At 40.8% G+C, this 26,999-nt stretch overlaps 2 protein-coding genes across 6 annotated transcripts in view; one reads left to right on the top strand and one right to left on the bottom strand.

The window, feature by feature from the left end:
* The first annotated feature begins 1,513 nt into the window (after positions 1–1,513).
* Positions 1,514–20,831, top strand: CCNDBP1 (cyclin D1 binding protein 1). Of its 2 annotated transcripts, XM_033914760.1 has the most exons (11): positions 1,514–1,705; positions 6,144–6,203; positions 7,985–8,064; positions 8,557–8,638; positions 9,740–9,836; positions 11,004–11,077; positions 12,959–13,035; positions 13,865–14,118; positions 15,242–15,302; positions 17,849–17,895; positions 18,499–20,831. In XM_033914760.1, the coding sequence occupies exons 1-11, from the start codon at positions 1,615–1,617 to the stop codon at positions 18,605–18,607; spliced, it is 1,032 nt and encodes a 343-aa protein (XP_033770651.1). In that variant the 5' UTR covers positions 1,514–1,614; the 3' UTR covers positions 18,608–20,831. The 2 variants fall into 2 exon arrangements, with proteins under 2 accessions (XP_033770651.1, XP_033770652.1); XM_033914761.1 differs by lacking the exon at positions 15,242–15,302.
* Positions 20,832–20,843: 12 nt separating this feature from the next.
* The window catches only part of LOC117345703 (erythrocyte membrane protein band 4.2-like), a 43,971-nt gene continuing 37,815 nt past the window's right edge, over positions 20,844–26,999 (bottom strand). For all 4 annotated transcript variants that reach the window (XM_033914756.1, XM_033914758.1, XM_033914757.1 and 1 more), the window contains 4 exons: positions 26,434–26,751; positions 23,684–23,844; positions 22,537–22,670; positions 20,844–21,520 (listed from right to left, as the gene is read on the bottom strand). In XM_033914756.1, coding sequence (XP_033770647.1) covers positions 21,298–21,520; positions 22,537–22,670; positions 23,684–23,844; positions 26,434–26,751 — 836 coding nt within the window. In that variant the 3' untranslated portion in view covers positions 20,844–21,297. The remainder of the gene's footprint in view (positions 21,521–22,536; positions 22,671–23,683; positions 23,845–26,433; positions 26,752–26,999) is intronic.

Here is a 26,999-nt window from a genome sequence, read left to right as displayed (position 1 = left end):
CTTCCCCTTAGCAGATCCTCACTCAGCACCTCTTCATTTGTTTCATATTTGCAATCTACAGACAAGCTTTCCAATGCCAGCTATTAAAATTTTGGGGCAATAACAATCACAGTTATGTGACATAAGAACAGCCATACTGGATCAGATCAATGGTACATCAAGCCCAATCTCATGTTTCCAAAAGTGGCCAATCCAGGTCACAGTACCTGATTCACTCTTACCTCTTCTACACCACTCAGAATTTTGTAGAACTCAATCGTATCCCCCCCCCCTTAAACGCCTTTTTCCAAGCTGAAGAGCCCCAACCTCTTTCGTGTTTCCTCATACGAGAGAGTTCCATCCCCTTTATCATTTTGGTCGTCGTTTTTTGAACCTTTTCTAATTCCACTATTTCTTCTTTGAGATATGGCAACCAAACCTTTCCACAATACTCAAGGTAAGGATGCAGCAGCAATACAGAAGCATTATAATATTCTGACTTACTTACCATGCTTTTCCTAATAATTCCTAGAATCCTGTTTGCTTTTCTTGCTGTAGCCACACACTACTACTGATCATTTCTATAGCGCTGAAAGGCATACGCAGCGCTGCGGCAGAAGAAAAAGACACCCAGGTCTTTTTCTTGGGTGCCAACTCTTAAGATGGACCCTAACATCAGGTAACTAGAATTTGGATTATTTGTCCAAAAAGTGAATTATTTTGCATTTGTCCACATTAAATTCCCTGGAAAAGCGGAGACTTAGAGGGGATATGATAGAAACTTACAAGATCATGAAAGGTAGAGAGAAGGTAGAGAGGGACAGATTCTTCAGACTGGCGGGGGCAACACTAACTAGAGGACATTTGGAAAAATTGAAGGGAGACAGATTCAGAACAAATGCCAGGAAGTTCTTCTTTACTCAGAGGGTGGTGGACACCTGGAATGCACTTCTGGAGGAGGTGGTAAGGCAGAGTACGATTTTGGGTTTCAAAATGGCACTGGACAAATTCCTGAAGGAAAAGGGGATTGAAGGGTACAAATAGAGGGGTACTATACAGTAGAAAATGCTTTACAGGTCATGGACCTGGGGGGCCGCCGCGGGAGCAGACTGCTGGGCACGATGGACCTGTGGTCTGACTCAGCAGAGGCGATGCTTATGTTCTTATGACAGCAGGATACAACAGCCACACATGTGGGTGACGTCACAGCTGACGTTGCCTAGCGGCCCTCGTCAAAGAGCTCAGAATGAACTTTAAAGTTCCAAGCTCGTGCACTAGTTCCCTACCCACCTGTAGTCAATAGTAACAGAACACTCAATATACTTTCAAGTTATTTTCTAACCGCCGCAGCGATCAGTTAGCCAAAAGTGCCCTTGATACATTTTTTATTTATTTAGCTAGTAACTTATTTATTCTAAAAACTTAGTTAGCACCGATCTAAAACAATGGATAAGAAGCCTGGGTTTAAATCTTGTACAGGAAGTGACGTCCCGACGCCGTGCGTCTGGCTTTTTCCACCTGTGCAGTCCGCCGCCTCCTTAGCACAGACGTACAGGAAGTGACGCCACGACGCCTCCTTAGCACCGGAAGTGAGGTCCCGACGCGGCGAGTCCTCCACTAGGCGCCGGGATCGTCATGGATGCCGCCGCCAGACCCAGTGAAGAGGTGGTGGTGGTTCTGCAAAATCTAGTGCGGACGCTGCGTTCGTTGCTGGGCAGGATCCGAGGTAGTTGCCGGCCTGGATTTCACTCAGAGCAGTGGCGTCCAGAACTTTCGAAAGCTCTCAATCCCCCCCCCCTTCTTCTGCTTTAAGTCGTTTCTTTCTTTTTCTTCACCAGAGCAATTGAGAACATTCTTGGATTGGAAGAAACTGGTGATTTGAGCTGTTTAGTTAAAATCTTATTTTTTAACAGCTGTGAATAATTGGGGCCTACCTGTTAGGCCTATTCCTTTTCTATTATTGTAATCTTAAATGTGGTCCCCTTGTTTTTGGGATTTGTTTACGTTGTGGGACTTCTGGGACCCTTTATTTTTCCTTTCTTCCAGGGCTGGGGTCTGTCAGGGACCAGAGCCTTGGCTACTTCTCATTTGCTGTAACCTGCTGGCATGTTGTTATGGGGGAGAGGGGATTTTTTTATTTTTGGTTCAAGGGGGGTGGGAATTATTGTGGTGGATGTGTGGTTCACAATTTGATGATATTCCCTGTTTCCCCGATGATAAGGCAGGGCCATCAAATAAGACAGCCCTCCCTTTTTAGAAAAAAATGTAAAATAAGGCACCCCCCCCCCCCCCCCGCAAATAAGCCACCCACCGATACCTGCGCTTACCCGAATCGGGTGGTACGGTGGGTGACTCCGTGTGGTCCCTCTGTCTACCGTATTTGCCTCCATGGCTGCGTGCCGCGCCTCGTCATGAAGTGAAGAGGAGGAAGTGACAGGACTGCAGCGCGCGCACGTGACTCCGCACAAGGAAACACAGGCAGCTTCCCTCATCCCTCCCTAACGGAGACTGCAGGAGTTTGTGCAGGAGTTTGTTCACGGCCAGAACATCCAAAAGTGAGACACGCAGACAGGTTTCTTTTGCTGTGAGCAATACCACTTACTGTATATAAAGCCTGTTTAAAATGCATACGGTATATAAACAATGGTTTCACATTGTCAAGTCCCCTCTGATGCTGCACTACAGAATAATCTCTTTGCTGTGTTTCCCTGATGGAGAACATTGGGGACATTAAATGGTACAATATATGGTATGATGGATAAAGCTGGCCATACACGGTACGATTTTTCGGCCGACCGATTCTTCAGCCGTCAAATAAGACAGCCCCCCTTTTTAGAAAAAAATGTAAATAAGGCATCCTCCCGAAAATAAGCCCTAGAGCATATTTTGGCCTTCCAAAAAAAATAAGACAGTGTCTTACCATCGGGGAAACAGGGTACGTACAGTTCTTGTCAATGTTCTTGTTTTGATATGTACCTTTCAATTGTTTTCGTGGTTGTATTTTTGTATCAGCAATAAAAATGTGGTTCTCTTCCCTTTTCTACGGCCTTCCTTCTGTTATAATGGTCTAAGGAAGATGGTACATAATTTTGAATTTAATTGGAGGTTTTTCCTTGTTATTTCTGTATTTCTTGAGCAAGAGTTATCTTGTGAAATGTTAAATTGCAGTAATAATAATTATATATATATATATATATATATATATATATAGTTTTTTATTCAATGAAACTTTAGTCTTACAACTGACCACTGGGAAGGCTTTATTGCATTGTTTCCTAAGTTGGTCCTAGAGTCTGCCCGGCTTTTCAGGCTGTCCACAATGAATCATATGAACCTGGTTTCCATACACTGGCTCCACTAAATGTAGATTTCTATATTCAAGTTTAATAATAATTTGATTAATCGCTTAATCTAAATTCTAAGCGATGTACATAATAATAAAATTACAAAATAAGGGGAATAATACAATAAATAAAAAGACTAAGACTAACAAGACTATTGACAAATTTAACAAAACTAGGAACATAAGGGAGGAGATGGATGAAAGTTACAATTTGTTTAAAAGTTAAAGAAACAAATTAGGGAGATACATAAGGAGAGGGAAGATAAAAAAGTTACTTCAATAAAATGGTAGAAAGAAAAATAAAATTAGTTCAAAGACTAAATGATTAGTTTACAAAGGCATCTTTAAAGAGAAAACTCTTCAGTTTACCTTTGAATTTTTCTATATTGGGTTCTTCCCTTAAATGGCTAGGGAGAGAATTCCAAGTTTGGGGGGCCGTAACTGAAAAGATCAACTGTCGTCTAGTATTAATAATTTTAAGGGAAGGAATCGTTAGCAAATGCTGTTCAGCGGATCTGTTGGAGGTGTAAGGAATTATTAATAACTTGTAGATGAAAGCCGGAGTTTTAAAAAGAAGGGATTTAAATTTAAGCAGACATAGTTTATAAGTTACCCGATGGGCAACTGGAAGTCAGTGGGCTTTCTTAAGAAGGGGTGTTACGTGATCGAACTTCTTAGCTTTGAAAATGAGCTTAATGGACGCATTTTGAATGATCTGTAAACGTTTGATTTCATTTTGAGCTATTCCGTTGAACAGAGCATTATAGTAGTCTATTTTGGAAATAACAAGAGAGTGGATAAGAATATTGAGAGAATTAACACAAAGAAATTGAGAAACAGAACGAATTTGACGAAGCCTAAAAAAAGGATTTAACAATACTACTGATGTGGTCATGAAAGGAAAGTTTGTGGTCAAAAATAATTCCTAGAATCTTGATGTTGTATACTTGTTGCAACGGAAGACCCTTGATAGCCTGAAAACCTGACTGGCAAGGGTTACTCCAGGACTGACTTGGAAAATGTGTTCAGTTCCGGTCCTCCTTGTCTCAAGAAAGATATAGCAGCACTAGAAAAGCTTCAAAGAAGAGTGACCAAGATGATAAAGGGGGATGGAACTCTTCAGCTTGGAAAAGAGACATTGCTTAGGGGAGATATGATTGAAGTCTACAAAATCCTGAGTGGAGTAGAACGGGTACAAGTGGATTGATTTTTCACTCTCAGAAATTACAAAGACTAGGGGACACTTGATGAAGTTACAGGGAAATACTTTTAAAACCAATAGAAGGAAATATTTTTTCCACTCAGAGAATAGTTAAGCTATGGAATGCTGTTGCCAGAGGATGTGGTAAGAGCGGTTAATGTAGCTGGTTTTAAAAAGGTTTGGACAAGTTCCTGGCGGAAAAGTCCATAAACTTCGGTTGAGACAGACTTGGGAGAAGCCACTGCTTGCTCCGGATCGGTGGCATGGAATGCTGCTACTATTTGGGATTTTGCCAGGTACTTGTGACTTGGGTTGGCCTCTGTGAAGACGGGATACTGAGCTAGATGGACCATTGGTCTAATCTAGTAAGGCTAGTCTTATGTTCTTACTGCACTTCATCTCTTTAACATATCGTTTCAATCCTGAAGTATTATTTGTTTAGTTATAGCTTAGTTTCCCAAGGGGAGGCAGGCGTAGGAGATCATCTTCTCGTTTGGATTTGGTGTTTGGGGTCCACTCTCCGCCAGATTTTCTGGATATGTTAGTGAGAAGTGAACATTTTAGCATTTTCTCTAAGTCCAGGATCTCTGTGTATGTACCAGAAGTAGGCATCGTTAATTCTAGGTGGAACATTCTGATTTTCTTGAAAGGGAGTTGAGTTGCTTCTTAGCATAATTTTGGTTGCCCTACCCCATTACTTTTAAGCCTTTCTGAAGTGAATTATGCATATTGGGCTATATGTGTTTTCAGAAATACAGCTTAGTGTAATAACAGACCCTTGTGTTTATTATTGCTGTTTCAAAATATTTACTTCAGACATTTTGGAAAGATAGACTTACCCCCCTCCTTTACAAAGCCACCCTAGCGTTTTTAGCGCCGGCTGCCGCGGTAACAGTTCTGACGCTCATAGAATTTCTATGAGCATCTGAGCTGTTACTAGCGTGGCTTTGTAAAGGAGGGAGTTAGTTTAGTTTTTTAAACTGAGAAGTTAGTAATTTGGCTATAAAAGTACTTACTGTATACTATGGTCAGAAAATGGTCTTGTGCATTGAAAAACTGATGATTAACTTTTTTACATCCTGCATGAATGGCTGGCAGTTGCTAATTGTCCTTATTTCTGGACTTATGGCCAGTCTAGGGTTTTAAATTTTCATTCCATTGGTATGTTACTTAAAGCGGTGGTTCCCAGCCCTGTCCTGGGGGACCACCAGCCAGTCGGGTTTTCAAGATATCCCTAATGAATATGCATGAGAGCGATTTGCATACCTGTCACTTCCATTATATGCAAATCTCTTTCATGCATATTCATTAGGGATATCTTGAAAACCTGACTGGCTGGTGGTTCCCCAGGACAGGGTTGGGAACCACTGACTTAGAGGGTCTTTTACTAAAGATTAACTCATGTTTTTTGCCACATAGCTCATTTTATTCTCATGGGTCCTGCTGCAGATAGCATGAGCTAATCTTTAGTAAAAGATCCTCTTAGCCTCTTCTTTTTCTACATATAAAATCTATCTTGCATTTACTAAGAGATAGAGATGTCAGTCAGCATTCGTTTACTTTACTGTATGTCCCCAGGAACTGAGCTATTTGGGGAAAATATTTTTTTCTTAATTTCAGAGGAAGAAGCTAGAGAGAATAATGAAGTGTTCAACCAGCAATGCTTTTGGGACACATTAGGTAAGTCGACTATTATGGAGAAGAAAACATTGGCTATGATAGATGGAGAAATGAGCCAGTTCAGACGTTTAAACAAAAATCATTTTGTATGAGAAACAGAAATTAAACAGAACCTGGACTGATTAGTGATTTTTATGGTTTGTTTATATCCATCAAAAGAGCAATTGGGGGGGGGGATTCATGATTAAAGCTAGAATGATCTAAATTCTATTGTGAAACCTAGTGACTAACCATATAGACTTTTTATTGGTTGCTATGTTCATACATGATTCACTGACCAGATGTCACCATATGGTGTCATATGGTCACTGAATCATGGATTTTAGTACTGGTTGATGTGTACAACCTCCTGTTTGTTAGACAATCATGACAATACTTGTTGCTTTGCTTAGTGGCATCCTCTCAAATCTTTCTAGCCGACAGTGACTTCTAATGGTTAGAGACGTTATCACACTTAATTTTGTTCTTTCCAAATTAATAAAACGTGGGACTGCTTCTTCCAAATCATCTCTTCCCTCCATAGACACAGAGAGCTAGCAGACAAACTACATACAAAGGGATTGGAAAGAATTTGATGAGTTAGGCTCCTAATACCATCCTCACTTGTTAGTTATCAAATATCAGACTTGTTTGGACATTTAAAGCCCTCTTTTACTAAGCCATGGTAGAGGTTTATACTGTGGCCCAGAGCAGCAGCAGAACATTTAACGCTCCAGGCCGTGGCTTAGTAGAAGATGGGGGGGGGGGGGTGAATTTAACAAAAGGAAGAACCATTGTACTAAAAATATTTCCCATTGTTATTTTATTTATTTATTTATTTTGCACTAGCAGGACCTGTAATGATGCCTACAACAATAAAAGCTTAATTATGAGAGTCTGAATGAAGAAAAGGTTTTTATTTAAATCATTTTAATAGCCATAGGATACATCAGATTGGCATTTTTTTCAGAGGGCTCAAATTCAAAATGGCTTTGAAAAGAGTTTCATGCTTTAACTGGTTTCTCACTGTGTTTTAATGTTCCTATATACAGTCCATTCTCATTATTCACGTGTATCCACGGTTGCACATATTCCCTATTTGCTTCGCTGTATTCGTGGACCTGCTCTAAAAATAAAAAAAGAAAGAAAAAAAGCTTCCTTTGCTTTTATTTTCACTTTGCATCTGACGTTCGCTTCCAGATATGGCCCTTGAGTGTCCAGAGAGTGAATTACAAGCATCTATAATGCTATCCCATGTAGGAATCTAACCCTATTTTCTAAATAGCATTCATTGTTTACTTTCTGCAGTTTTGATGCACAACGTGTACTGTTGGAACTTAACCTCTATTTTCCCATAGACTCAACATTTTGTTATTCACAGTTCACAAAACATTTTCTGGAACTGTACTACCGCGAATGACGAGAATGGACTATATTGTGTCCCCTTTTATGTGAACTAGTAATGAGATCAGCCTCCCCTTTGCCCCGCAACTTTTCAGTTTATTCTCATCAGCAGGTAAAGGTTTGAATGCCATTGTGAGGATTCAGCACTGTGACTCAAATTGCTGGATCTGTGCATTTCAGCCTTCTGTTTTTAACTAGATATGTGAGAAATTGAGATGCCTTTGCTCCAACACTAGGTTCTATTGCTGAATACTTCAGTGCTTGTTCACATGGTTAAAAAAATGACCCTTGGGTGATAGAATATTTGGTTCAACCCTTGTTAGTTCAGCTTGTTTTCATCTATGTGACTGTAGAGCTTAATGTATGTCGTGCTTTTCTCATTCTTCCTTTGTTTCAAGGTCAGACGTTCAAGGTGATATCACAAGAGGCAACCAAACTCAGTTTGGCCTTTTCAAAGCCTCCCTTGCCATTAGTAGAGGTGTGTAAGTTTTTGGTTTCTCCTACATCCTCCCCCTAAAAATACTTTTAAACACGCAATTGGGTAGAATCTTACTTAGGGACATCTCTTCCACAGAAGTGTTCTGCTACAAAGGTGTCTTTAGATTTAATGACTGCTTGTGGCATGGATGGGCAGACTGAGACTAGATACCTACCTTCATTTTTCTCTGTTTCTAGGTGACCTTTGCTGCATAGATAGAATGGTTTAATCCCAGCCCTCCAGAGGTGGGAGATGACCAGGGAGAATATTTCTTTGTGGTGTCCTGGGTGGCTAAATAAGTTTTGGGGTGGAAGAAGATAGTTGGGGAGGTGGAGAAAAGAAGTTGCATTGGCTTGAGGTTTTATGATGTGTGTCTGTGCTGCTGTCTATAAGTTGTTTGTTCAGTTCTGTTCTTACCACCAGGAATTCTCTTGGGTCTTCACACCAGCGCTATTTGTAGTTGGAGTTATATATTTTTTTGGTCTTTTTCAGGACTGTCAGAAGTTAAGTGAAGGGCTACAGAATGCTGTTCTTGCAGCTGCCACGATGTACTGTTGGCTGCCAAAGAGTCAAGGTGAGAGAGAAGAAGGGAGCTCAGGATTCAGCATCATCTCTGCCCCAATGAGCTAATCTGTGGTTACTGAAATGCAAGGTTTGGCCCTCCATAGTTTATAATGAAACGAATAAGCAGAAAGTCAATGGCTTTAGGATCCTGTGATAGCATAGATAGGCGGCTGAAATGTAGGCCAGGGTTTTCTGGGCGCTGGTTTAGGTACTAGTTATAGAATTTCCCTGTTTTTAATAGTGTGTTTTCCCATATTTTCATATAACAGCATAATGAGATGAAAGAGTGAGGTTTTTTTTTAAACTTTGACATAGGAATCTTTAATTTGAAAGGAAACTCTGCAATGAGAGGGCATAGGATGAAGTTAAGAGGTGATAGGCCCAGGAGTAATCTAAGGAAATACTTTTTTACAGAAAGAGTGATAGATGCGTGGAACAGTCTCCCGGAAGAAGTGGTGGAGACAGAGACTGTGTTTGAATTCAAGAAAGTGTAGTTGGGCATGTGGGATCTCTTAGGGCAGAGTTAGGCAATTCCAGTCCTCGAGAGCCAGAGCCAGGTCAGGTTTTCAGGATATCCACAATGAATATGTATGAGATGGATTTTCATGCACTGCCTCCTTCAGATGCAAATGTATCTCATGCATATTTATTGTGGATATCCTGAAAACATGACCTGGCTCCGGCTCTCGAGGACCAGAATTGCCTACCCCTGTCTTAGGGGTAGGAGGAGATAGTGGATGCTGCGGATGGGCATTTGTCCTTTATCTGCCTCTATGTTTTTATGAATAAAGATCTCTAAAGAATGTGTGAATTGTTTTATAAAGATAAATAAAAGTAAAACAAAGTGTATGGAATCCTTTTTTTTTTTTTTTTATATTGCCTGTACTTTTTTGGTGTTGTCATGTTTTATTGTTTTCGTTTTTAATTAAATGATGGTAGCAAAATCACATTAACGATTTGGGCATTTTATATTTATAAGGATTCCTCTAATGTGGCATACATCATATTTATTTAATTGTTACTACAAATAACCAGGTTGTATTCATTCAGGGGATCTACTAAGGTGAAGGTTTTTGATCTCGCCCAGCCTCAATCCTTGGTTCTTTTCTAGGTATGACCTTGCGCAAGAGCATACGGGGTGCCATTGCAGAGGTGGTGGATGGGACGATCCAGTTGATAGAGGTGATTCTCAGTACACCATTGCAGAGGTAGGCACAGGCTCGGTCATTCTTGACATAACCTACAAACAATGGAAGATCTTTGGTTTCCTCTCTTAAGAGTAAACACTGTTATAGGTGGAGGTGTGGCCTAGTGGTTAGAGCAGCTGCTTCAGCATCCTGAGGTTGTGAATTCAATTCCCACTGCAGCTCCTTGTGACTCTGAGCAAATCACTTAATTCATTGCCCCAGGTACAAAATAAATACAGTGGTACCTTGGTTTACGAGCATAATTCATTCCAGAAGCATGCTCGGAAACTAAAATACTCGTATATCAAAGCAAGTTTCCCCATAGGAATCTCAGAGAGAGTGTGAACTCGCAGGCCTTGAGCATGCGCAGATGCTCAAGGCCCAGCAAAGAAGAGGAGGCAGATCTTCGGGCACCGGCACCAACGCACAGGACATGCTGGTGCCGGTGGCCAGATGGAAGTAAGAAGTGTGTTCGGGTGGGTCTGGGGGATTTCAGATCGTGGTGGGGCGCCGCTTGCAAATCGAGGCAAGCTCGGTTTCCGAGGCGCCGATTTTGCGAATGTTTTGCTCGTCTTGCAAAACACTCGCAAACCGGTGCACTCGTAAACCGAGGTACCACTGTACCATAAAGTATGTAAACTACACAGTAAAAGCAGTATACAAACTTCATCCCCTTTCTCCTATAGATGTTACATGACACAAGGGGCACCACTGTGTGAACATCAATATTTTTATAAGTTGTAACTTTTATATTTTACTAGAAGTTTGGACTTGTCTTTTTTTTTTTTTAACCAACCAATTGTACATGTGTATACTTAGACAAGTTAAACTAATTTCTCTAAAACAGTCTTCTTGTGCAAGGTGGCTAAACAAATCAGGTTACCACCAAGATGCACCGTCTTGTAGCATGTACTTGTATCAAATTTGCCAGTATTTTAGATATCCCCAGAATGAGGGAACTGTTGTGATAATTCATTCAAAAATTGAAATGTTTCATGTTAGATGTGACAGTTATTAGCACTGGCTAAATTGCTAAGATTTTCCAGGTGAAGCTCTGACGTGCTACTTATCATTCTGTAAGCAGTCTTTCAGCAAAAAAAATCTTGATAAAGCAACCTCAGGTCATAAGGAATCAGAAGGTAAATTCAGGTCATAAGTGTTAATCACATGGTAAATTCTCCTTTTCAGTTTGTCCCAGGAACAACTGATGACAACAGGAGGCGTGTGGGAATCATGTGAGCAGGTGTCCTGCCTACCCAGAGGTACATGAATGGTAAACTGTTGAAATAAGATGTCCATCTTTGGATCTGTTGTATAGCTCTGAGCACTAAACAACTAGAGAGGAGTACCATGAATCTTCCCCCCCTTAAAGGAGAAGTGTCACAGTGAATCAGCATTATTGCAGTCTGCATTTAATGATATTTAAAGCATAAATATAGATGGATAGATATAAAATAAAGATTTTTTTTTTGTATTTCATTGTACCATATAAATATAAACTATTCTCAGGGGCAGTAATGTACCTCACTCTTAAACCAGTGGGTATGGAGTACGATCTCAGCCTCAAAATTACCGCTAACACTGACCAAGAGCTAATTGGTATAGCTCACAGTTTGGATAATTGTGTACGTACTGTGCCTTGGGGAGGTGGTAATTGGGGCTCTGTTTTGTCCTGCCTACAATTGGGCATATTCTGAAGTTTGACTAGTAGAGAATGACATGGGGACAAAGTTTGCCCCCGTTCCACAAGCTCTGTCCTCATTTGCACAAGAGACAGTATTTTGTACAAGTGTTTATAAGTTGCAAATAGAACCTTCCATTTCAATCTGGTTTTGGTACAACCTTCCCAAAGATTCAGTTGCCTATGTTTATACATCATCTGGGAAGGTAATTGGATTGTCTCAGACATGGGTGTACCTAAACTGTGTAATGGATGTGCAGGAAAATTAGTGTCTGTTAAATATTAGAAATGTTCCGTGATGGATGAATCTTGTTGCAGTAACAGTAAGATGCTTGAACAACTGGGCCCATGATGGAAGGATGTTGCAAATGGCAGACAAAGCCCAAATGATGTCATTTAACAGTATTTTATTTATTTATTTTAAAAATTAATGTGCTGTTTAAACCTAAATGGTTTACATATCGTTACATACATAATTCAGTAAGACGGTAGTTAATTGAAATCCAAAAGCAGCTTCTGCAGTTTTTGGGTTTTTTTTTTGTTTGTTTGTTTTTTAAATCATTGAATTCAGTTGCTAATTGTAAATCCATCTTTTCTATCACTGCTCCCTCCCTGTGGAATGCACGTCCTTCCAACCTCCGATTGGAAACCTCCTTAGAAAAATCTAAAACTAAACTCAAGACCTTTCTATTTAAAAATGCCTACACTCTTTAATCCAGTCTACCTTAGTTAATTCATCTGCTCTTTCAGAATTACTTACTTTTGAAGCGAGTCCCTTCCTTTTTTTTAATTCTTTATTCATTTTTTCATCTTACATCAAGTGTATAAATAATAAAACATTTGAAATTGAATACATCACTTGAATTTCTTTTATAACATTCAATACGTAAAGTTTTTTCCCTTCCCTCCCACCCATCCCTTAACTAAATCAATCAAAAATATCATATAAATATAAATATTCTTTTCTATTAAACTAGACATTTAATAAAATATATAACCACCCTCCCTCCCTACATTTTCAATTGTACTTATAATGGAAAAATGGTCCCTTCCTAATGTATTCCCCTTTCCCATTTACCTCCTTTTATTTTTATTTTCTATCTCGATGTATTTACTAACTTTTCTTCCTTATTTACCTTCTCGTCTCATGTATGTTAATGCGTAAAGATGTCCCTTTTTTTCTTTTCTTTAGCCATAGATATACTATTTTATCTAATTTAAGACTTTTATTTTTTAAAATGTTATTTTATTAACCGTTTCGAGTACATTTACTTGATAAACAGTATATCAAAAATAAAGAAACTTGTTAAGTTTTTACATAGTGATACTAGTCTCAAGTTTTTAGAGAATGACACATGGACAAAGTTTGTCCCCCCATCCCCGCCCCACAGGTACCTGTCCCCGTGTCATTCTTTAGTGACTAGTAAGTTTCGAGCCTTTTTCCATTTTTCAAACCTTTCAGATAATCGGGCATCGGTGCTTCTGGTGATCACAGAATACCTGGGAGTGGTGAAAGATGCCCTGGAGGAGATGGAGCAGGTGAGAAAAACTTTCATAAACTTGTTCCCTAACCTGTTAGGGGCTCTTTGACCTCCAAGCCATTGTATTCGAAAACCTGCATAGACCCAAATATTTATTTATTTAAAATTTTTTTACCAAGGCAGTTTCCAATTAAACATACATATCATTAAGACAAATACCATTACGAAGACAAGAACATCTTACTTTACATCTTCATTACTAACTGCTAAGAAATATTACATAAATGCATTAATAAATTTTATCTGTGTATTCAGTAACTTCTTGAAATTTACACGATAAGCACTCCCTACTTTTTACTAGTAAAATGGAGTTAGTAGATTCAGTACCCAATGTGGCAGAAATTCATTGTATGGTGATGACAAAATCTTTTAGACCATTAATTGTCATATGTTTGTTGGTCATATGGCAACAAATGACCATTTTGGCTACTTCTTGAAGAGCCAAATAATCCTGCTTAGAGATATTAAAGCCTGTTTTGAGTGTCTTGGTGGATTGTGTGATCTATAAAGGTCTTAGATGCTTGCCTCATCACCAGTTTTTTTTTTTTTTTGCTTCTACTCCAGGAACAAATGTTCCTTTGTCTTCCCTAGTGACTCCATTTGTGTGCTTAGTTTTGTATAGCTAGGATTTTAGTAGGTTGAATAATCTTCTCCCTTCTCCTCTCTCTTTTCTTCTCAGCTGAAGGCCTTTGTAGACCAAGACAATCTTACTTTAAAAAAAAAATGATAGCTTACAGTCCTCTCGGCCCACAGATCAAGTAACTGTTTTTCTTTGTCTGCTTCATATTGTTTCTTTATTTTAAATCTTTGTGGTTTTTGGCCCCCAGGCTCAGGCCGATAATATGAATCCTTTCAATGATGTTTTGGAGGATGAGGAGTTAGGCGCTCCAAGTAACCAGGACGCATATTGGTCCGAGGCTGACCAACAGCTCCTTGCTCCGTGTATGGGATTGATGAAGGCATCCAAAGCGTGTCTCAAGAAGGTGATTGCTGCTGTAAAGGCCCACGGTAAAGCAGATACTCCAGAGCATGTGGCTCAGCTTGATGACCTGGCAGATATAGCAAATGAGGTCAGCCCGAGGTTAGTAATAAAGTATGCTCCCAGTGTGAAGGGAGGAGGGAGGAAACGCGTAACTGAAGAACCTCAGTAAAGCTATGAGCATGCTGCATGTTTTTGTATTCATGTTTTCCTGTTTGTTTCTCTAAACTACTGTGTGCCATTTTTTATTTATTTATTTATTTATTTGCAGTTTTTCTATCAGTCGGATTCCCAAAGATTTGAGAGCATTTCCAATTTCTTTTTCTACATCTGTCTGTTGGAGGTCCATACAAATTCTTGTTGCTTGACTGCTGCCACTCCTTGTGTGTGTCTCCAGTCACTGTCTTTGTCATATTCCCAGGCAGCCTGAGAAAGGACTGTGTATTCTTTGGCTTGATGGTCTATAGTGCTGGGTAACAGCCCATCACTCTGGTTGCAATTGCAGTATCTGCTGGGAATATGATACTCGGCTTATTGTTCTTTACCTTAACCTCTGGTGCCAGAGCTACAGGTAGAAAATAATCAATTGAACACTATGTATTTCCAACAGAAAATACCAGGGTGGTGCCTTGTGTGGGGGGGTGTTTTTTTTAATTTTTTAAAGCCTTTTACTAAACTTACACTCTTACATCAGAAGTTTGAGGTTAACTTTCTTAGAGAATGACATGGGGACATAATTTATCTCCATCCCTGCAGATAACCGTGTCTATCTCAACCTCAGTCCCTCTACACCAGCATTCTTCAATGCAAGGCATGAGGTTCAGTGGTTGAGCCCATTCATACTCTGATTCTTAGCCATTGTGACATCACTGATGAGGTTGGCTCTTAGGCATTGGTGGAATGAGGCATTATGACCTCACAATATCTGCTCTGGATACCAGAGACTGTCATTCTTTAGTGTCTATCTCAACCTCAATCCTTCTACACCAGCATTCTTCAGTGCAAAGCTTGAGGGTCCGTGGCTGGGCCCATTCATACTCTGAATCTTCCCTTTCTCCTTAAAGAATGACACAGAGGTGGTTTCCCGTGGTTAACCACAGGGACAAATTCTGTCCCTATGTCATTCTCTAGGATGGTTTTAAGAGATGGGCTTGGTTCAAAATTGTTAAACTGTTATTTTACTTGTTGGGAATAGTTCTGTTTTCTTTCCCTGCTTATATTTTAGTGTTGATGAGCTTGCTTCAAGCATGTACCCTCCTATGAATCACTTGGCTGTGCGATTCAATGTAAGTATCTCTTAAGTAGGGGCAGAATGTATCAGATGGGTGCTTGCACAGGACCCCCCCCCCCTCCTTCTGCTTTTAGAAATTTGTTTATTGATCCAGTGATTTTCCTCCTTCTGGGTTCCAGATTAGTCATTCCTAAACCTAAGATCTGCTGCTGTTTAGTTTTCCTTCAAGATTAAATAATTTTTTTTAATGGTTTTTGTCCAATTGTGAGGGCATGCACCAGGAATCCTGCCACTGTTTTGGGCCCTGCACTAGGTGGCACCATCCATGATGGTTATTGCTCCCCCCCCCACACACACACACACACCTTTCCCTCAGGTAGTTGTGAGCATTGCCTCTGCAGCATTCCCAGTCTTGGGAATTGCACAAGTCCCTCCATTTGGCTGACCCAAGATTTTCATTTATAATGTAAAAGAAGTTCTTTTGCATATCCATTCAGTTTTCTATACCATTCTTCCCAGGGAGCTCAGAATGGTTTACATGAATTTATTCAGGTACTCAAATATTTTTCTCTGTCTGTTGTGGTGAGCTCACACTCAATCTAATGTACCTGGGGCAATGGGGGGGATTAAGTGAGTTGCCCAGGGTCACAAAGAGCAACGTGGGTTTGAACCCAGAACCTCAGGCCAAGGCCTTAAGTCCAAGGCCTTTATTCTGGTGTCACTTTGAGAGTCAGGCAGCTGGTTCACATCTCGCTACCGGGAGCTTGAACACGTAACTGCAACAGGTTGACATATAAAATATACGAGTATTGTTTAACTGTTGTACGGTCACTGTAATTCCAGCCTATGAAACATTTTTTTGTTATATCTTCAGTATTCCAGCACTTTGGTTACAGTGCCACCTTGCATGGCAAAAGTAAAGAAAGTCCAATTTCACCATGTGCTAACTCAAAACCATTCCATCACATATATGGGCATATGCATTTAAAATTTCAAAAAATAATCAGATAGCAAATTGTAATGCGCCTTCAAAGCCCTGGCCCTCGCTTTCAAAACCTTCCACGAAATGACCCCGCAATATTTGACAACTAAACTACAAAAATACTTCCCGAAGCGACCACTGAGATCTCAAGGAGAGAAACGACTGACCATACCACCTGGCCACTTCCTCAAGACCGAAACACAAAAACACTCCTACTCACAGTTTATACCCAGATTAAGGCACAGCCTCCCCCCCCCCATCTATTAGAACACTAGACGGACTATGGACCTTCAGGAAGGCCGAAAAAACCTTCCTCTTACAAACCCAGCACCTTAATGACATGCACTCAGAAACGCCATTCAGAGTTCAACTCTCATCCAGATGCCGCATAGTATAATATGTTTTATTTTGTCAGGTCCTTTATCTGCCTCTATGTTTTTATGAATAAAGATCTTTAAAGAAAGTGAATTTTTTAAATAAAAGTAAAACAAAGTGTATGGAATCCTTTTTTTAAAATATTGTCTGTTCTTATTTGGTGGTGTCACGCTTTCTATGAAATTATGTGATCTCTGTCTTGTCGCGACCTTATTGTGAATGTACCTTGTAACCTGTTCTGGGCTCCTCTGGGAGGATAGGCTAAATTATCCCCTCTTTTACTAAGGTGTTCTAGCCGATTTAGCGCACACTAAATGCTAATGCGTCCATAGAATATAATGGATGCATTAGCATTCGCTAAATCGGCTAGCACCCCTTAGTAAAAGGACCCCTAAATGAGAAAATAATAAATAATGGATTATCAGAAAGCTGTCTGAGTCAATAACTCCCAACATCACCAGTCCTCATCGATCCAATTTTCATATTTGTAATAGTGCTTTTTAACCCTTTTTTTTAAGATACGCATATTTATTTTTTTCAAAAATAATCCCCAAAACTTATCTGGTATTGAAGACAAATTCACCACCTCTCCTGACATGCATGTTTCAGTTCCTTCTTCAGGGTCGAGGTGCCGTCGCTCGATGCCCAAACTCGTTGTCCCAATGCTCGGCCTAATGGTTAGTGCAGTGAGCTGAGAACCTGGGCAACCGTGTTCAGTTCCTACTGGAGCTCCTTGTGATCTTAGGCATGTTGCTTAACCCTCTGTTGCCCAGGTAGAAACTCTTAGAATTGTGAGTCCATTAGAGACACAGAGTAAGTACCTGCATATAGTATATATAAACTGCTTTGGTTGTACCACATGAAGGCAATGTATCAAATCCATAACCTTTTTTACCCCTGCCCCCGTGACCCTTCTCTTTCTTTCACCCAAATAATTCTCTTGCAGCCTGTGTGAGGATTTTATGTTGATATCAATTTATTCTGCCTGCTTGTGAAAGCAGGCAGATGTGGAGAGGGTTGAATTCATGTCGCCAATTATGCAAAGTGGATGCTTCCTGTCATAGGAGCCTTACCGTTTGCATCAGTGTGCTGGTGCTCTTATAGATAAATATGTATGTATATATAAAATTTACTGTATGTTATGATCGTTTTTAAATGGGCCAGTTAAAACTTACTCCAGTTTCCACCCCCTGTTAAGATACAGTGGCTCACAATTGCTCATTTAAATTTTTGATTTTTTTCAGGCTGCAAAACTGGCTTCAGTGTTGAAGAAAGTTTTGGAAATCTCAGCGTAAGTACTCTTGTAGATTATCTTTTAAAATAATCCATTTATTTTAGTAAACTTATAAAATGATTATCTAATGTTGACTGAGTGGCAACACGGTGCATTGCCGTGTACCACCCCCCCCTCCCCCTGGTTGAATCCTCTGCTTCCTGGAAGCATTGCTTACTACCCTCCTAATGAGGACTGACACCTGTTGGTCACATTCAGGACCTGTGACTGCAGCATCCCAGAAGGTGTTCTAATGCAGTTATAGGACCCAAAACTATCACTGTGATGGCAAGACAAAGTAGGTTAATTAGAGAAAAGATATGAGCGGAAAAATCCCCGGGTACTTACAAATAAGGTTCATGGGAGCCCCCCACCGAGATCCCATGACTAGCTGTGGCATGAGGTCTTGTCTGATCGCATTTATTTGTGTGTACAGGGTAACTTGGTGAGAGTTGGGAAAGTAAATATTTTACATAAAACCAGAGGCACTGCAACTTACTGTAGCGTGAGAAAAGAACTGCCAGCATTTTGAGGTGCCAAGCACTTGTTTTCCATGAAATAGGGGAGGGATTTTCAGTATCTTTGAATTGGCTTTTAACAACATTTCTTCTCCTTTTGTAGGTCAAATCACAGCTGTGTGCAGTCGGAAGCTGGTTGGATTCAGTTCCTGAATGGTGCAGTAGATCATAATATGAACAAAATCAAGGGCCTAACCCAGAATTCTCTTTAACTTTGTTCTCGGTCTCTGGAGCTTCTCTTTCCCACACCAGATCTTGGACAATCTGCACATGCTGCAGAGAAAACAAGACTTGTACAAAAAAAGAAAGTCTAAAGAATAAATCCCCGCAGAGTGGGGAGAAGAATCTTTTTGCTTTCTTCAAAACTGGCTTAAAGGGGAGAGAATTAACTCTTGCATAATTGGTGTTTGAGCAGCGCTGCCTTTGAATGAAGTTCTCGCTTGTCAAAGGAACTGGTCCCTTTATATGGGGCGAAGACCCTTTCAATTAACTGAGGTATTATCCCAGGTTCTATCAGCTGAAGAAGTGCTCTATCCCCTTAAGTTATCTCCTAAAACATTGACGCATGAAACTTGATGCAGCTTTTTCAAAGACTGGTTTCTTCTTAAGCACACCTTGGCAAGGGTTTTATGTGTCTTAGGTATATGTAAGACACTGCTGTAAGCATATAATTTTTTCTCTTGAGGTGGCTTGCCCTATTGTGCAAATGCCTCTAGAGCAGTGTCTCGCAAACTTTTCCGGGCTGCGGCACATACACAGATGTCGACATGATGTCACATGCACATATTTGAACTACAGAGTGGCAGCGTAGCAAGGCAACAGGTATAATTAGTGATGTATATCTGTCAGTGCACCTTAAAATTAGATAGTTATTTTAGAAGTGTAATTTTTGCATTTTAGACATGTATAAACCGGCATTTAGATGCTTATAGCGCATAGATGTTTAAAACCTGACTTTACAAAGCAGGGGTATATATGTCTAAAACTGAAAAATCTGTACCTGGCAAAGGAGATTGGTCTGGTATGTTCCGATTGAGATTAACACATGCCCCCCAAAAAAGCATATATTTAGAGTTACAAGATGTCTGGATTTCCCCAAACATGTCCTCTTTTTCGAGGACATGTCCGGGGATCCAGATGAATTTTTAAAACCCGTCACTTTGGATTTTGAAAAGCGTCCTATCAAAATAGTGTCGGGAAGGGGCATGCACAGATTCAACGCAGTGATGTCATGCGCGGGGATGCCGTCTAGGGGCGGGGTTGGGGACGTGGCCACGGGTCCGGATTTTCCTTCAGGAAAATCTGGTAACCCTACATATATTTCCCCTTGCAGAAGGGGAATGCAAGTCTCTGCCCAAGTGTGCCTGATCTCCGGGACATGTAGGTTCCAGAAAAATGCTTATCCTTTGGAAGGATTAGAGGAGGTTTCTCCTTAATCCCCCAGCAGTTGATTTCCCCAAGCCCACCTCAAAAGCAAAACTGGGAAGGGATTTCGGACTCTGCCAGCTTCGGTAAAAATAAAATATTTGAGTATTTAAAATGGTTGAAATAAATGTTTGTTCTAGCCTGACTTTGTTGATATTTCAGATGCTTATGGTTACAAAATGGATACTTCTGCCACCCGTGCATAAAAAATTGGATGTATTTTAGAATGGACCCTGTGTTGGCAAATCCTGCTTTGAAGTACTAGTGGACATGATATCTCCTAACCTGGATGTTTAAATTCCAATTTGTACATGTGGTTTACTTGTTTCTATTTTAACCATTTATAACCCACTCTATCTAAGCAATTCAAGGTAGCTTTCACAATAGCATACACAATCAAGTGGAGGACAGCAGACAATAAATGAAATTAATATGAGTATAAGTAATAAGCCAAAATAAACTTTCAAATACTTAAAAGATATCTAGAGAGCAGAATAACATAAGCCAAATGTTAGGGAAAATGTAATTCAAGAATCGTAAATTGATCCCATTTTGACTTCAGAAAGGGTAAACTGACACTGGGTTTAACCTTCTTGGAGTGGCTCTCGTTCCAACCCTAAACAGAATGGCATATGTTGAATCTGCATGGAACATCAGTTCAAACTCTGGGCAAAAGCAGAAGTATACCAAAATGACTTGTGTTACCTATTGGCCAGTGTGTGTGTGTGTGTGTGTGTGTGTGTTTTAATTGTTTTACGTTTTCCAGGCTTACTGTGTAAAATAGTAATTTATAAGGACAGATGTGATGGGACCCTTTTCTAATTTCAGACTAACCACTTCTTTACCTATTTGCAAGTGATGGAGCACTTTTGAAAAATTTATCAACATGCAATCAGTAAACACCTCTCTACAGATTTAACATGTTTCAAAAAAATGAACTTGAGTGTCTTTGCCAGCCAGGTGGAAAACTGATACTGTTCCAGTCTACATATAATAAAGCCACATTATCAATCCAAAGAGCAATTGCATTTTAAGAATTTATCTTTATGTTTAAATCAAATATGCTTATAACATCTCTCCTTGCCAAAAGAACAAAAAAGTATTCAGAATTTCATATGCACATTCTCCATACCTCCTAAGCAACTTTTGTAACAGAAATACAGCTCATACTTGCAGTTCAGCCCACTGAATAGGGAGTTTGTGCTCTTTATGGCAAATGAGGGGAGTGTATTAACTCATTCGCCTTCCCTCCTATCTCTGCCTTTCTTCCCAGATCTCCCCTACACACCTCTCCCCTTCCCTTACTCCATCCAGGCTGTCAAATAGCTGTCACTTACTTTATCCATTTGAGTGTGATATATGCTCTTTTTGGTGATGCCCTCTTTCCTATGCTCTAGATCCAGAATTATTTGTCTTTTAATTATAATATAGAATGATTAGATTTTAGAGCACCATCTAGAAATAAATTTTGTTTCCATTACAAATATTTTTTGGTATGATGAGAGAAGATGCTGAGACAGGTGGACACAGGCACTCTTAAGGGGGGGAGCTCTGCTGCCATGATCTCAAGGCTCTTGTAGCCCGTGACATCCTGAAATTTGGTGCAATCCATGGCCACAGTAAGTCTTCTAAACCCAGTCTGGGTTGGTGTGACCTCAACAGGGTGTGTCAGGGTACCTCCAGCTTCAATGGTACCTAACCTAAGATGTAGGAGAAAAAGTTAGATGAATACAGAAAAATCACCCCTTTGTCTTTCCTCCAGTCCATTGAATGTCTCAAAACGGTGACACCAATGAACAAGTTATCTCTACTGGAAATTAACTCAGTTCTAAATTTTAGTCTTCAATTGTACAGATTTAAAAAAAATAAAAAATCGTTAATTACCAGTACTGTGATCAAAAATGTTTTCTAATCCTAGACTCTATGAAGGAAATGATCAAACACTATGAAAGACAAGATGATGGTGAAGAGTAGGGGAAAAGATAGTTGTTTTTATTAATTGTAATAGTTTGGCTATTTTTTTTTTTAATAGCACTAATAAAATGTTATATTTATGAACATAATTTGCATGCACTAAACTTACTTTTCACAAGTAGCTTCCAAGCAGGAGTTTAGAATGATAATTAAGAATTGTGCACCGGAGCACAAAATGAGATTCTAGGAGGCTTTAATCTTGATACAGTCTACCATCTTTTGGGTGGGGGGCAAGGAGAGATTGCTTTTTAGGGAAGAAAACCCTATTTTACTCCTGGTGGCATTCTGGACTTGTGAGATTGCAGTTCACATAAACAGTCGGATCTAAGCCAGCACAGGAGGCGGAAGTAACCCACTGTGCAGCCGTACACATCCTCCTCTACTGCCCGGGTCTTTACTGAATTCTGCACAGCTTGTGCAAGGTTCTCTGCATCCTGAGGGGGTGAGGAATTCTGCACAAATTCTGCACTCAACAGAATTCCACCAGGAGTACTCATTGAGCCAATTGATGGGTTTAGCAGAATAGGTAAAACACAAAACAAAACCCCAACCACCCAAATTTTTTATTGTAGTATCATGATGTTTGTTTTTCTCCCCTACCCCCATTCTCAGATCTTATAGGTTTCCCACCAGCCCCATTTTTAACAGCAAAATTCCTGAAGATAGGAAGCCAAAAGGCTAAAAATCAACTAAGCCTTATTACAGAAACTCATGCGTCCTTGTGAGGAGACTGTTCTCTGACCTGTATGTCCTTTCTCCGTGAACGAGGCCTTTTCCAGTAATTGTGATCGTGCAGTCCTCCAGTGGCTCTGCCAGTGGATTTGTAAAACAAATTGTGGCAGTGTTGGGGTGATACTGTAGAGCTCGTTCTGCTATCTGTGGAGAAAACAGTTATGGCGAGCGTCAGTTGCACTCTTCTAGTGCTTCATTGGTTTATGCTGTTGAGGATGTTTTGTTTCCCTGTGTCCTATTGCCCATCTTATCCCATCACACCTGGAGAGTCTTGATTATCCTTCCTTGATTAGAATATGGACAGTCCCTGTACTGTTAAGCTTAGATTCCTCAAAAGGAGATGACCTTTAGACAGAAAGACTTGGAATTGCTAAGTTAGCAACCCAACCCTTGGAATTCTATACCTCCTCGACTTTGTCTAACCACCACTTGCAAATATATTTATTCCTTTCTTAAAATGTTTTTATTTCACGATATGAAACTCAACATAGCACTTAAACAGTATGGACTCCTGTGTTAAGTCCACTGCACCATCCGAAAAAGTGGAGAGAAAGAGACCTCGGAGAATATATCACCCACATAATTCAGCATGCAACATGGGGCTTAATCACAGTCATAGGTCTGTCAAAAAAACTCCACAAAACAGCATGTATATAAAATTTGCTTCATATATGCAGCCAAACCTTAAAGACAGGAATATATAGGATTAAAGTAATCCAGCACAAAAAATAATTCAAACATCAAAAGGGCAAAAAAATGCATCAAACAAAATGCAACAGCGGCCCTGTTTCCCACAAAGCTATTTCAAAAGTTCTGGCAAACACATTCCCTCTCCAACAGGCTCAGACTCAACCACAAAAATTAAAAAGGAAAAAGTCCCATTATAGGTTCACCAGCCTATGTTGCCTATTTCAAGATGTCTATTCTTCGTTGTTAGACATTCGGGAAGAACTGGGCCTTGGCTGGAATTTCCTGTTTATTACAGCAGTTAAAAGAAATCTTTTCAAATAGATTAAGGATCTTCCTAATCCTGTATTTGTCATTGGCAATTTTCATCCGGATTGTGGGTGGGAGTGGGGATTGGGGCTGTTGCTTGGCTTATAGAGGTAGACTTGTACATTCTAAGAGGAGCATGGCCAAAGGACGTTCTTTCTGACCTGAATACTGAGAGTGGGCTTGCAGACCCTCATGTCTTGCTCTGTGAAAATGGTGAGACCTGTTCCTTTCTCCAACAGCAGGGCCGTCACTCTCAGCACATATGCTTCTGTTAGTACTTTCTTATACTGTGAGTAAAGTAGCCTCATGGTGATGATTCTGTCTAGGAATGAAAGACAGTTAAAACATTTTCCACATTTACTAAAACATTTGTTCCCAAACACATTTATCTTTTGAAGAACCACAAGCATATTTGAGCCTATTCATGTTAACTCTCAGATTGGTTCTTCATTGGCTATTTGTCCATATCACAGAGCAGACAACAGCCTGAACAGGAAAACAGCCAAATTCTAAAGTACCATTTTCACTTCAGGATTAAAAAAATGAATTTTCTAATTAGAGATCCTCTGTTCATCCCACGCTTTTTTGTGTTCTGTCACCGTTGTACCGTTCTCATCTCCGCCACCTCCCTGGAATGCCCTCCCGAGGGAGGTGATGATGAAAACAGTGACAGAATTTTTAAAAAGTATGGTATGAACACAGAGGATCTCTAATTAGAAAATGAATGGTATAAAACAAACTAAGGCCAGTACTGGGTGTTCCATAAATGGGTATTTGATTTTGGATGAGCTGGGGAGGGCTTTGATAGAAGCTTCAGTGAAAGGCTGGAGTGGGCTTCATTGGCAAATCCAGCAGTAGGAACCTAAAAACAATACTGTGTGGACTTCTATGGTCTTTTGCCCAGAAATATTAAAGAAAAGGCAATTTCACCATGAATATTGTTTATTGAGGGCTTCTATACCGCTACTAATGACTGGGGAGTCAATTCAGAGCGGTCTACATGAGCCTCTGCAAAGATGCTACAATACATGAGTTTCTGTAAAGGTGTTATGATAAATTAGCTTCTGTAGAGATGTTACCATAAGGAGTTGTGAGGTGTTACAATACATGGGTTCTATACTGAAATACACAGAGTTACAGAGGGTTACAGAGTTAATAATACTGGCATGATTATGCCATAATTTATCATCCTACTTATATGTATATACACATGTAATATTAGGTTTACTATTGCAGCTAAATACTCTATACACTACATTTATCCCAGGACAAGCAGGCAGCATATTCTTAACGCATGGGTGACGTCACTGACGGAGCCCCGGTACGGACACTTTTTACTAGAAAGTTCTAGTTGGCCGCACCGCGCATGCGCGAGTGCCTTCCTGCCCGACGGAGGAGTGCGTGGTCCCCAGTTTCTTCGTTTCCGCGGAGCGAAGAAGACGCATGTGGTTTCAACGGCTGTTGAAAACATCCTTTTTGCCTTCCCGCTCGTGTTTTTTTCTCGTTTTTTCTCTTTTTCCCTCTTCGGGTTCTCTTTTTTTCTTCAATTCAAAAAAAAAAAAAAAATCTCTCGATTTTTTTTCTATTTTTTGAATCCGGCCCAAGCAGGGCCTGTTGTCACCATACAGGCCTCCGGTTTTGATTTTGCAGAGGCCGTGTTTCCCTTCATGCCCCCTCAACCGGGCTTTAAGAAGTGCCAGCGGTGTGCATGCCCGATCTCTCTCACTGACCCACACAATTGGTGCCTACAGTGTTTAGGTCCAGAGCATCGGGCTGACACCTGCACCCGCTGTGCCACTCTTAAGAAACGCACATTAAAAAATCGGCAGATCCAGCAGAACATCCTTTTCGGTACCGGATCTGCTATGGAACCTGCCACGACGTCGACGGTACCACAAAAGGCGGCACTGACTACTTCGACGCCCGATCCTTCCTCGGGGTCGCTGGCCTCAGGTAAGCCGGCTAAGAAGCCTTCCACCTCCCTTGAGCGCCCACCAGCCACAGTGGCGACGCCGGTCCTCCCGACTTCACGCCGACCCCGCAAACGCTCCGCCCCGATCTCGGTGAGTGCCTTGTCATCGGCCTCCTCATCGCCGGGGCGTGGAGCAGCACCTATGGAACCGAAAAAGAAAAAAGCAGTACCGGTGCCACCCCTGGATGACCGCATCGCGGCCATACTCCAAGACAAATTGCAGGAACAGCTGCAGCAACAACTCCAGCACTTGTTACTGACCCTATTGGCACCACTCCTTTCGGTACCAGACCGGCCCGAGCCTCGCACCATCCCACCGGTGTCCACCCCCTCGGTGCCACTCAACACTTCCATGCCAATCCTCTCGGCTGAACCACTCCATTCTCATCCTGTGGTACAGACCCGCTCTGAGGCCGATCCTCCTCGGGACCAGGAAGGGCACCGCTCTCCCCGGGACCGGGATCAGCACCGGTCTTCCTCTTCCGGTACCGCCTCAATGTGCTCCGGCAAGTCTCTTTCTAAGACCCGCCACACTGAGCCTCCCACCCCGACATCTCGGCGTGCGCACACTGATATCAGGGACCCGGACTTATGGGAAGAATCCCCACCCGGTACCGAGGAAGACGCATCGTCAACAGACGAGGAACCCTCAGTGACCGATACCGCTTCCAAGCCTGAGCTCGAGTGCAGAGCACACCGGGGCATATGGTTATTTAGTCTGGCCGCTAGGTATTGCGGTGCCGAGAGGTGTGTGTTGGCAATAGGATTTTGAATTTCACCCTGCTCTCAATTGGCAACTAGTGTAACTCAGTAGTCTCTCGATTTACCTAGTAGAAACCTAGCTACATTGTTTTGTACTGTTTTGATCTGTCTGATGATGTATTTTGGCAAATACTGAAACCTGTGTCTATCTAAGTATAATGCTGACTCATTTTTTACCTTCATTGGCTTGAATAGAAAAACAGCATTCTTCCTTCCAAAGCTGACCATGGGAGATCCCATTGTACTGCAAAATCTGAACTCCAGCTGTTAGCTGTAGCTCCCTCCCTTCTTCAGTCCTATTCGATACCCTAACAGAAATCATTGTGTCTTGTCCCAGTGAAAGTGAAGTGGGAGACTGGATCGAGAGGAGAATTGGAACAACTGGATGAGCCAAGCATCGTGCCGTATTGAGCGTGGTCTCCTCCCCATGAGCTTGAAAATGCTCATTTATCTTTTCCAAAGCTTTTAGCAAGACTCTTTCTTCCTGGATGGAGCCTGCAAGGAGAGAAAACATAATGGCACACATTTTCAAAAGAGAAATATTTTTCAAAAGCGGCAAAAAGCATCAAATGGATGTTTTCATGGGAAACCATCTAAGTTACGGTTTTCAAAACTCAGATTTGAGATGGTTTTCTCTGCAGTTCATCTAAATCAGTGGTCTCAAACTCGTGGCCTGCCAGGTACTATTTTGAGGCCCTCGGTATGTTTATCATAATCGCAAAAGTAAAATGAAACTGTTTCTT

Source organism: Geotrypetes seraphini, chromosome 11, assembly GCF_902459505.1.
Source record: "Geotrypetes seraphini chromosome 11, aGeoSer1.1, whole genome shotgun sequence".
In the NCBI taxonomy this organism is placed as follows: Eukaryota; Metazoa; Chordata; class Amphibia; order Gymnophiona; family Dermophiidae; genus Geotrypetes; species Geotrypetes seraphini.
This window is presented reverse-complemented; position numbering and strand designations above follow the sequence as displayed.